This window comes from Loxodonta africana, chromosome 20 (assembly GCF_030014295.1).
Source record: "Loxodonta africana isolate mLoxAfr1 chromosome 20, mLoxAfr1.hap2, whole genome shotgun sequence".
NCBI classification, from domain to species: Eukaryota; Metazoa; Chordata; class Mammalia; order Proboscidea; family Elephantidae; genus Loxodonta; species Loxodonta africana.
The window spans coordinates 71,765,792-71,777,516 of NC_087361.1; the positions used below are offsets into that span (position 1 = coordinate 71,765,792).

The 11,725-nt window shown below is 52.1% G+C and overlaps 1 protein-coding gene across 1 annotated transcript; it reads left to right on the top strand.

Moving 5' to 3' along the window:
* Window positions 1-924: 924 nt before the first annotated feature.
* CHI3L1 (chitinase 3 like 1) lies at window positions 925-10,725 on the top strand. The gene is made up of 10 exons (XM_003410238.4): window positions 925-2,258; window positions 2,729-2,758; window positions 3,834-4,035; window positions 4,569-4,625; window positions 5,573-5,723; window positions 6,526-6,647; window positions 7,789-7,912; window positions 8,739-8,921; window positions 9,540-9,656; window positions 10,054-10,725. The coding sequence occupies exons 1-10, from the start codon at window positions 2,234-2,236 to the stop codon at window positions 10,192-10,194; spliced, it is 1,152 nt and encodes a 383-aa protein (XP_003410286.1). The 5' UTR covers window positions 925-2,233; the 3' UTR covers window positions 10,195-10,725.
* The last annotated feature ends 1,000 nt before the right edge of the window (window positions 10,726-11,725 follow it).

The window sequence follows — 11,725 nt, forward strand, 5'->3', positions numbered from 1 at the left end:
AAGGATAATGTCTCCCTCCAGGGCAAAGAAGAGGGAGGCTTACTGCCCAATATAAAAGATATGGGTTCCTTAAACGCAGGGTTCCTTTGCTGTGATGCAGCCATTGGTGTGCAGCATCCACCTGGGCTGCTCCAACAGGACCCCTGTGGGACTCAGGGGTCAAGAGGAACTGATGAGAACACGAAGCTCATGTCGCGTACTGTGCTATGAAGAATAACAGTCCTTTATCTCTGACCTAGGAGTCTCATGTCTTCTCCCAGCATCCAGGAAACTGGCCATCTATCTCATTCGCTGCAAGTAGGGTAAAATCTCAGACCCTTCATTGTTACTGACAGGCAAGTAGATGACACATACAAAGACCCTGTGGTGGAGAGTATATAGCAAGTATAAGGAACTGAAAGAAGGTGTGCGTGACTGGAGTGTAGGGAGTGGGGATGGGAGGGACATGGAGTGAGATGAGCCTGGAAGGTAGTGAGCTGCAGGGTCCTTGGCCAATTCTGCTGAGTCCTAGGAGATGTCTTGGCCATTTGTCATGACAATGCTGCCTTCGCGTGAGAACATGTGGCATTAATAAACTGAGCTGGGGGAGCACAGGACATCAAGGTTTGGGCCAATCTGAACCTATGAGATAATTTTAACAAAGGAAGAGAACGAAAATAGGAGGTGTTTTCTTAACGTCCTGAACCCTGTTATGAAAATTTTTGCATGCATGCTGCTTTGTAATTCCTGTATTAGAGATTAAAGGAAGTCCGCCTCTCAGCACCCCAAATGAACAAGGAAAAGTTATCACTGGCTGTCATTGCTGTCAATCATCTTGAGTACAAAAGGATGCCAAAACCAAAACCAAACCCACTGCCCTCCAGTCATTTCCGACTCATAGTGATGCAACAAAAGCAGGCAGTCACCTTAAAAGGGAGAAGTGGCAACCCTTTAATATTCACAGAGCATGACTCTAGACAAACAACTTTTTATCCACTACTCGTACAATGAAGAGGAGAGCTGTTCCAGTTTTGGAGGAAGAGAAAGGGAGGCCAAGGAGGAGCGGGAGAAAGGAAGGAGACCTCACCAAGAGGGCTTTGAAGCCAGCGTGAATAACATATGATTATTACCCAATGTTATTATAAAAATAAAGGGACTTTGTTGAGAAGCCCTCTGACCCATTCCGGCTCTTAGAATTCTGACCATTTCACTTGCTGCCTGTTAATTAATTTATAGCCTGCAAAGAATGAAATTGTGCTAGATCTCTGGCCAAAAATGTATCACAAACAAGCGCCAAGATATGCAGGGCCTTAAGAAGTTGTGTTCGCATCTTAAGAATGATGGAAAGGCACTGATGGATTTGACCAGCGTGAGGGCATTAGACTAGTGTTTCAAAGCCTCACTGCAGAGAACTGGAGATTATCCATTTTGTGAGATTCTCTATGTCACTTCTCCTCACGGGAAATCAAGAAAGGGCAGCATTTACTCCATGAGACTTCAAGTCTTGCAGCAGAGCCTCTCATTCTTCAAACAAGAGGCCTCAGAGCTCTTTGGAGAATTTCCCACTGCTCTCCAGGCTTTTCCCTTAAATACCCAGCATAAAAAAGGAGGGGATGTGGATCTGAAAGGGGGCCCTCAGCTCAGGGCTCTTTGCTTTCCTCCCCACGAGGCCCTCTGGCCCTTACCTAGACTCTCAACCAGGCTGTGGGAAATGGCCTGGAGACCAAGAGAAAGTTGGAGGGGGAAGCTAGGTCAGGCAGGGTGATGCTGGGTTCAGGAAAAAAAAAACAGCCTTGTTCAAGGCACTGAGGGTTTCGTAACTCGATTATGCCCATTTTCAACCTGGCCGAGAGCCTGGACTGAGGGCTGGAGATGCTGGGGTAGAGCTGCCAGGAAGGCCGGGAAACCGTGGGGAGGACAGCAAGGCGGGGGGAGGCCCAGCCGCACACCCCGGGAACCCCCAGATCCTGGCCCTGAAGGTTACTCTACTGGGAGGTGCCTCCTAAAGACCTGCACCAATGTTTCAAAACTCCAGAATTTCTCAATCCTCCTTCATGGCCCAAAGCGCCCCTCCCCCTCCACTCCTTAGCCTCCTAGTTTCTCAATTGACACACAGCTCAGATCTGGTAACAGGATAGTTTGGGGTGCGGGGGAGTGCGGTGAGATAGGTATAAAAAGGAAGTTGGAGGCCCAGGCAGCCAGGCACCAACCCCCCTCCCCGGGAAGTGCAGGAAGAAGCTCTGCCGTGGCCGGAATGTGCCTGAGGGTGGCTCAGACAGGTCTCTGGGCTGGCCCAGGGGGATTGGGGCTGGGATTTTCAGGATGAAGGGTCCAGGCGGCTAGGCCTACAACCTTCTGGGGGGGGGATAAGAGGCAGAGGCATTAGCAAAGTGGGGCGGGAGGAGGCACTTGTCCCCAGGTGCAAGCTCAAGGGGCACCAGATGAGAAGCAGAATAACATTCGGAGGCGCCACAAACATAAAAGGTGTCTGACTGAGGCAGCCAGACAAGAGAGGGGAAGACATCTATTCAACTTGAAATTAGGAGGGGGGCACAACTTAGAGATCGCCCCTGGATGCTTGTTACCCTCATTACACCCCTGATAAAAGGGGGGATATAAGGGGAGTGGGACAGAGCCCGGGGAGGGCCTGGGGAAAGATGCTGCTGTCAGCCTTTTGATTGCCTAGGGGAGCCAGGGGGAGGAAGGGAAGATGCACTTGAGGACGGTCTGACCTTGGATTTCCCTGCAGGCTTTGCAGTCCTGGTGCTGCTCCAGTGCTGTGAGTAACCTGTAATCTGCTTTAAGTCACAGGAGATGGGAGTGGGGTGGAAATCTTGATACTTTTCCAGTTCTTTCTGCAATTCAAATGGCTCATAGAGACTCACATTTGTTAAACCAGGGTGATAGGTATATGAATGATTTTTATAATAGTCTCTACTTTTCTATATATTTGAAATTATTTAAAATAAAAAGTTTTTTAAAGGCTCAGGTGCAATAATGGCCCTGGTGGGAACCATTCACACAAGCCCAGGAGCCACATGGATGATTGCTGTCCACAATTCTTCTCTGGAGCCCTCGTGGCACAGTGGTTAAGAGCTCAGCTGCTAACCAAAATGTCAACAGTTTGAATCCACCAACTGCTCCTTGGAAACCCTATGGGGCAGTTCTTCTCTGTCTTATAGGGTCGCTATGAGCTGGGATCGACTCGATGGCAATGGGCTTGTTTGGTTTTGGTTCTTCCTCTATAACCAAGATGGCAGAAAGAGCTTGATTTGCAGCAGGCAGCATTAGAGTCAGAGAAGAAGAAGAACTTCCTAGTCAGTCCATTTTGATATTGTGCCCCAGCTTACCCACTGCTGGGCAGTGGGTTATGAGTTAGGAGCACTAAGGAGATGAGCCAGAGCCTCTCGGATCAAGGGCCCCACTGCAAGTGCCACAGGGTTGTCCCCTAAAGGCCAGGCTGTTTCCCCACACTGGCTGCCTTGCCTGAGCCCCTCCTCTCCCTCAAAGCCACTGCCTCCAGGAAGCCTTCTCTGCTGGCATGGAGTCATCTGTATTTCACCTTTATTCATCAGCCCCATCCTCACCCCACGCAGCACCCTGTTCTTAGTCTGCAGTAGATTCAACCACAGCGTTTCATCTCTTCTAAGCATCTTTGGAATATGCCTGATTTCCCTCAGACAGGGAAATCCCCAGAGGCAGCAGGGCTTGAGCTAGCCTCTTTCATTTAGAATTCTGTCTTCATTCCCAACTCTGCTCCCTACCCACACCTTCTTGCAGCTCAGCCCACCTCTCAGACAAAGGGTCCCTGGCTGAATCCCAGCCCCAGACCCCACCCCAGACTTCTCCCTCAGGCTCTGCATACAAGCTGGTCTGCTACTATACCAGCTGGTCCCAGTACCGGCAGGGTGATGCCAGCTGCTTCCCAGATGCCATCGACCCCTTTCTCTGCACCCACGTCATCTACAGCTTTGCCAACATAAGCAACAATGAGATCGACACCTGGGAGTGGAATGATGTGACACTCTATGACACGCTGAACTCGCTCAAGAACAGGTTGGGCTACTAGCTACCAGGAGAGGAGGGGATAGAGGGTTAGTCTGGCTGGCCAGGGAGGTTCTGCCCAGGAGGATGGGTGAGGGCCCACAGCACCACCTCTGGGTGGAGGACTGGAGGGGCTTGGGCCTCCATGGGAGGAGGTGATAAGGGCAGGTGTTGGCAAGTATTTGGGGTGGTGATAGAGGCTGACTCTAGAAGAAGGCAGGGGTTGAGCTCCCCTGGGAGGTGGGGAGCCCTCTTCTTCCCCAAGGAAGCCTCTCCAGGAAGCACGGAGACTGGTCATCACTCTATTCTGCCATCCCTAGCTTCCCCACTAAGGAGAGCGAGAAAGGGCAGCATGTCTCAGAGTAACTGCCACAAAGTCTATAACCTCTTAGAGTCATTGCATCTCACAGCTGGAAGGACCTCAGAGACCTAATCTAGCCTCCCATCGAGAGCTAGAAACCGGCTAGAACCTCCCAGACATGGGGCCACCGAGTGTCACCAGAGGTTTGCTCCACTACTACCCTCCGCTCCTCTGTGCTTCACAGGAACCCCAAACTGAAGACCCTGCTGTCTGTTGGAGGATGGACCTTTGGTTCTCAGAGGTAGGACCCACTCCCTGGAGCAGGACTACAGAAGATGATGGTCTACTTCACCCACTGTATGGGGGCGCAGGAGACCCCGACTGGCTGGGCACAGAGGCCTAAATTGTTGCCAGGGGCCTTAGGCCTCGGGTACAGCCAAGGAAGCAGAGCCCAGAGAGGGATAGAGACTTGCCAAGAATGATACAGCAAGTCTATAGTGGATCTCCTGGCCCCTTGACAGAGACCTTTTTACTTCCCCTCACACCTGAGAACAAAGAACAGCTTGGGGCTACTGCCACTGGGGCTAGGATGAGAGGGATGGAAATGAATGGGAAGATCTGGGGGTATAGAGACTCTAGGAGGACTTCCGGGAAGGGGTGGAGTTGGAGCAGGGCTTGAAAAGGGGTGGGATATGACCGTAATAGCTTCCATTTATTGAGGGCTTAATATGTATGTGTCCACACCCTTTCCAGTCAACATGCCTTGTAATTGTCACAACAGTACTATGAGGTATTATAATCAGCCCCATTTTACATAAGGAGCCCTGGTGGTGCAGCGGTTAAGAGCTCAGCTGCTAACCAAAAGGTCTGCAATTCAGATCCACCAGCCATTTCTTGGAAACCCTATGGGACAGTCCTACTCTGTCCTATAGGGTCATTATGAGTCAGAATCAACTCGACGGCAACAAGTTTGGTTTTGGTTTATTTTATATACAGGAAAATAGACTCAGGTTATAACATTATCAAAGTGTTTTAGCTAGTAATAGAGCCAGGCTGGGAAACCAAAAATGTCTGGCTCCACAGCCCATGCTCTTGCTAAGATGCCTTGGGGTGGATCTGTCTCACCATGCCCTCCCAGAGCTGGGTGGACTCAGGCTCCCGGCCCCCAGGCCTCAGAAACCTCACGAGGGGGCCAAGGCCCCCAGCATATTGGCATTAAGCCCACTACTGGGGCGATTTTGGTCCTAGATTTTCCAGAATAGCCTCTAAGACCCAGAGTCGCAGGACTTTCATCAAGTCGGTGCCTCCATTTCTGCGGACCCATGGCTTTGATGGGCTGGACCTGGCCTGGCTCTACCCTGGACGGAGAGACAAGAGGCATTTCACCACCCTGGTCAAGGTGCTGGTTGAGAGTGGGGTAGGAGGTGAGGGGCAGAGAGGTGGACAGGCATCAGGGGGAGGGTGGATTAGAAGCAGTCTTCAGCTGATGGCCTCCTGAGGGCAGACAAAGAGGGCCTGAGGCCCCCCTACTGTGGGGCCCTGGGACCCTGGACCAGGAACCAGACAAACTGCCCTGAGGATCTTACACAGCGAGGAAGACATCTGTGACCCTGGTGGGAGGTGGGCTGGGGTCCCAAGAGGCGGAAGGTGACGTCTGCCCATTCACTGGTACCTTGCTGCCCACTGTTCAGTACCAAACCGATGCCCCCAGTGGCCAGCATGCACTGTAACCAGGGACATTCAGACCTATCTGGGGGTGGCCCAGGTTTCTCCAGTTATCCCAGGGGCAGAACAATAGTCTAAGCAAATTGCCCACAATACCAATTATAAATCACTTTAATCTTGTGATTTCACATACCAGCGTGAACAAAGCACAGACCCAAAGGCAAGCTTCTCCCAACATCATCTGTGGGCCAAATGGGGTCACTCACTGTTCTGATAGTCCCTCCAGGACAAGGGCAATGAAGTATGGGGGAGGAGATGGGCCCAGTTTTTGGGAAAAGGATGGGTATCCTTGAGGGTGGGACCACTGATGGGCCACTTATCATTCCATGAGCCCCAGAGAGGTTGGGGATCACAGCAAATGGGCAAAGCCATTGAGGTGGCCAAGACCTCAGGCTCCATTCACAAGTTCCCGTTTCACATGGTCTGGGTCAGGGGAACATGGCCCTCTTTCACTCACCTGCCTGTGTCCCATCCAGGAAATGAAGGCCGAGTTTGCAAAGGAAGCCCAGTCGGGAACACAGCAGCTCCTGCTCAGCGCAGCAGTGTCCGGGGGCAAGGTCACCCTTGACAGTGGCTATGACATCCCCCAGATATCCCAGTAAGTCTGCCTCAGTCATCCCAGCAGCGTCTGTACACAACCCTCTCTCCCTCACCCTGCCCCAGCACTCCATATAGGGCATTGGACTTAGAGTCCCAGTGATTCCAGAAGCTCAGTGTGTGACCTTGAGCAAGTCACTTCCCCACTCTGTGCCTCAGTTTCCCCATCTGTCAAGCACAGGATAATAATCCCTACCCTGCCTTTTTCACTTGGGATGCTGTGTTGACCAGCTGAGAAAGTTGTTATAAATGTGTTTTGGCAAAGAAAGCAGGAAAAGCTATACAAGCCAGCCACCCACCAGTGGGCATTTTCTCAGTGCCTGCTCCAGCAGAGTGCTAGGCTGTGGAGAGGCAGCACATAGGTAATAGTACCCTTCACTTCTGGAATGCTGGGGAGTCCTCAAGGTGCTTTCACACACAGGCAACCCCTTTCCAATTCACCCACCCCCCTTTACCGTGCCCCTGCATATGCACATGTGAATGGTCAACAACCAAGCCGCTCACCTCTCACTGGAACAAAGGCATGGATCTTGGGAAACCCAGAAATAAGGAACAAATGCTCTTCAACTTGACCTTAGAATCTTCTGTAGGGTCTTAGGGAGGTACAGACTCATTGCATAACTTGACCATTTAAAGGGTGGAAAGAATTAGCTCTCAACCATTTGCCACAAACATCCAAAGCTCACATACACAAAATCCGCCTACAGCCCACAGCCCCCATGACCCTACCAGTGTGGATGTGGAAAAGTTCTGCCCCACTCCGCTGGATCCTTGGGTTCAGGTTAACCTTCGGCATCTGTTGATGCTACTTTTAATCTGCATTTACCAAGGCAGGAGTGGAGGCAGGATGGCGAGATGGAGCCCCATGCCCAAGTATGCGCTGGAGGCATAAAAGGAGAACCCCATTCTTTCATTAAATGCATTTGTGGGACCTTGACCCCACACCCTACTGTGGCACAGAGGAAGACAACACAGCAGCTAGGACAACAGATGACAACGGAGAACCACTGGGATCTGGGGACCATGGCTCTTCTCTCAGCTGCCTGCCTGTCCTATTTTCCATCCCACTGAGCTGGTGGAGTGGAGGCCATGAGCATTTCTAATTTCCTGCCTTACCCTTCCTTCATCCCCTTCTTCTACAGACACCTGGATTTCATCAGCCTCATGACCTACGACTTTCATGGAGCCTGGCGTCAGACCACAGGACATCACAGCCCCTTGTTCAAAGGCCAGGAGGATGCAAGTCCTGACCGGTTCAGCAATGTTGTGAGTGCCTGGAAGGGGCAAGGCCAGGAGGGGGTCCACAAGGCCTGCGTGTTCACACACCACCCATCTACTCCTCAGTATGAGGCCCACTTCACAGATGAGGAAACTAAGGCCCAAAGTCTGTCCATTCTCCATGGCTCTTAGAATGAAGGAGGTTATACCTCCATAAAGGACCAGGACCTCTCCTGACTGGTATGCAGGGTGGATAGAGTGAAGGCAGAGGGCAGAGTAAAGAAAGCTGGGGTTGAGGAGGCTGGTGGCTAAGGAGGCGGGCATCTGGTCTGTGTAATCAGAGCAAATCACCTATTTCTGGATCTGTCAAATGGTAAGAATCCCTTTCTATACCTAATAGCAGTGGCGGTTCAGTGGTAAAATTCTCGTCTTCCATGTGGGAGACCTGGGTTCAATTCCCAGCCAATGCACTTGAAGCACAGCCATCCACTTATCACTGGAGTCTTGTGTGTTGCTATGATGCTGAACAAGTTTCAGTGGGGCTTCCAGACTAAGACAGACTAGGAAGAAAGGCCTGGAAATCTACTTCTGAAAATGAGCCAATGAGAACCCTATGGACCGCAATGAGTTGGGGGCCAACTTCACGGCAGCTAACCGTAACAACTGCATACCTAATGGAATTTTTTTGAGAAAGAAACCATAAAATGCATTTTAAAGTGACATTATGGGTTCCCAGAAGGAAGAGAAACCCCAGATTTACCATATACCTATAACCTCACTTTTCAAGGCAGCAGCATTAATTGTGTCCCCATCCATGTACCACCACCCCAGCTAACTAGTCTCCCTGGTATTGTCCCTTCCTATTCCCACCCAGGATTACGCTGTGGGGTACATGTTGAGGCTGAGGGCCCCAGCCAATAAGCTGGTAATGGGCATCCCCACCTTTGGGAAGAGCTTCACCCTGGCCTCCTCCGAGACCGGGGTGGGAGCTCCAACCTCGGGGCCAGGAATAGCAGGCCGCTTCACCAAGGAGGAAGGCATCCTCGCCTACTATGAGGTAATGGGGTTGGGGAAAAGGTAAGTTTCCCCAATGCCACCAGCAGCACTAGGAAAGGTGATCCTCCCACCCCCACTTTTGCTTCTTTGGGAATAAAAAATGTCCCATTGACCTAACATCCCTGATGAAGAGGAAGGGAGCAGAACTTTTGCTATTAACAGTCTCCTGCAGACACTTCGGTTTCTACAACCACCCTAGTGAGAAGCTTCAGGGATATCCCTCTGTCCCCTGAGTTGGGATCTTCCCTCCAGCTCAGGAGAGAGCAATGGCCAAGGGCAGGCCCTTTAGCTTTAGTGCGCCCTCTGCTGCTCTAGCTGTGTGTCCGCGGGCCAGGCCTCAGTGTCAGCCCCCGATTTCCTGTACCCCTGTTTAAGACGGAGGAAGCCAAGGAGAACCCTCCTAAAGCTCTGGGTTCTAGCAGTCACTGGAGAACTTTGTTGGATGTCTGCATCTGCTTTACATAAATTTGCATACGGCCTACAGCCTTTGGGGGCAGATGAGGGCCCTGCAGGACTGGGAGAGAGAGGCTGCAGGAGGAAGCCGGGCTGGGAGCCACCTAAAGAGCAACATCTCCCTGGACGACACCTTAACACTACCCTTGCCCCGTTCTCTGCATAGGTCTGTGACTTCCTCCCAGGAGCCACAGTCCACAGACTCCTTGGCCAGCAGGTCCCCTACGCCACCAAGGGCAACCAGTGGGTGGGGTATGATGACCAGGAAAGCATTAAAAGCAAGGTAGGCTTCCCCAACGCCACGTCCCAGGAGAAAAAGGAGAGGGAGGCTCTGTCCCAAGCAGCCAGATTTGGGGCCCCCTTGCAATGAGGGAAGGGCCCTGGTGGTGTAGTGGTTAAGCACTCCTCTGCTAACTGGAAGGTTGGCGTTGAATCCACTAGCCGCTCCCTGGGAGAAAGATGTGACAGTCTGCTTCTGTAAAGATTACAACCTTGGAAACTCTATTGGGCAGTTCTACTCAGTCCTTTAGGGGCAGCCTTGACTCCATGCAACGGTTTTGCACTGAGGGCTAAGGGGTGTTATGGGTCTCAGGTGCCTGTTGTTCTCCCCTGGGGAGGGGCCCACAGAGAACCCCCCTCCCAGGAAGCCCAACCCTGCCCCATCTGGGCCTCCCTGCTAGGTGCAGTACCTGAGGAACAGGCAGCTGGCAGGTGCCATGGTATGGGCGCTGGACTTGGATGACTTCCGGGGCTCCTTCTGTGGCCAGAATCAGCGCTTCCCCCTGACGGGCACCATCAAGAATGCTCTCCTTGCAGCTTAGACTCCCTTCCTGGCCCTTCCGCTGTCCCTTCCCTCTGCACACAGTGGGGCCAGGGATGCCACGCGCCTAATTGCAGCTGGCCAGAAGCCTGATCACTGTTCTGTTGAGTCCCAAGCTGAGCCTCAGTCTCCCTTCCTTGGATCCTGTGCAAAGAGCCACAGCTCTGAGACTTGGGCTCAGCTCTGGGGAACAAGAGGTGGGGTGGGACTGCGGGCCAGTGAAGGCCTCAAAGCCGGCACCGTGTAAGGCACAGGATCAGTACACACTTGCTAATTAATGAAAATGCTTACTGACCCCAAGCCCTGCACAAGGGAATTTCTTCAACTCCCAGACCACAGCCTACTTGCCAAAAGATACCATTTGTAGCTCTGCCTCAAATAGCCAGACACCTTACAAGAAGCCGGGCCCATGCTAATTATACTCTATGCAAAGCCCAACTTGAAGCCTTTCCCCAGGAACATAATCATGTCTCCCATCCCACTTCCCTTTCCTAATTCCACAGCTGCTCAATAAAGTACAAAAGCTTAACAACGTGTGGCACTTGCTTCAGTCCATCTTTGTGGCCTCCCTGGGCTTGCTGGACTCACCTCCTCCACCTCTCCTGGATTCCTCTCTCTGAGGCATGGTGGCCTGAGTTTGCAGAGGGTGAAGCCACCATGTGTCTATGGTGCCCAGGCAAGCCCCAGCAGGAGGCCAGCACCCTCGGCCTCATATGCCTTGAACTTAACTCAAGAGGGCTGGTGGCCTTGCAGATCTTAAAATCATTGTCATCAGCTTCCTAATTAAGTTCCTTATTGAAAGAAAACTTTTCTGCTTCTGAAGCCCAGCAGGTGCTGGGAAGGAAGCCCTTTAACTCAATCTCTTCATCTCCTCCGTTCCCCCAGAAGGTGGTAGAAGCCCTGACCCCTGGACTCTCAGGGCCAGAAGGAAAGCAGAGGGCATCTCATGCACCCTCCACCCCCCCACCCAGGGCTGAATTGTCTGCAGGGCACTTGAGAGACACTCCCAGTGCCAGGAGTCCCCAGGTGGTGCAAATGGTTAAGTGCTTGACTACTAGACGAAAGTTTGGCAGTTCAAATCCACTCAGAGCCCCTCAGAAGACAGGATTGACAATCTGCTTCTGAAAGTCCATGACCTTGAAAATCTTATGGAGTATAATTCTACTCTGATGCACATGGAGTTGCCATGAGTCAAAATCGACTTGACGGCAGCTAACAACAACCCAATGCCAGGCAGCTCCTGACCTTACCATTGCTGGGCTGAAATCGACCGGCAGTTCCAGCACCACCCTCTGGAGGGAAACAGGACACTCAGCCCTCACTCCTGTGACAGTCTCTGCAGAGGCCAAGGCACCTTCGCTCAGGTGGCCTGACACATGAAGTGGGGGGGATGGGATGGGGCAGGATGGGCGTGAAGACCAATCTGTCTCCCAGCCCTTGTGACTGGAGGGCCTCTCACCAGTTTCTGTGAACTCCTGTGCTCCTGGATATGCCTTAAGCCTAAGAGAGTCCAGGCACTTGTTCCAAAACCA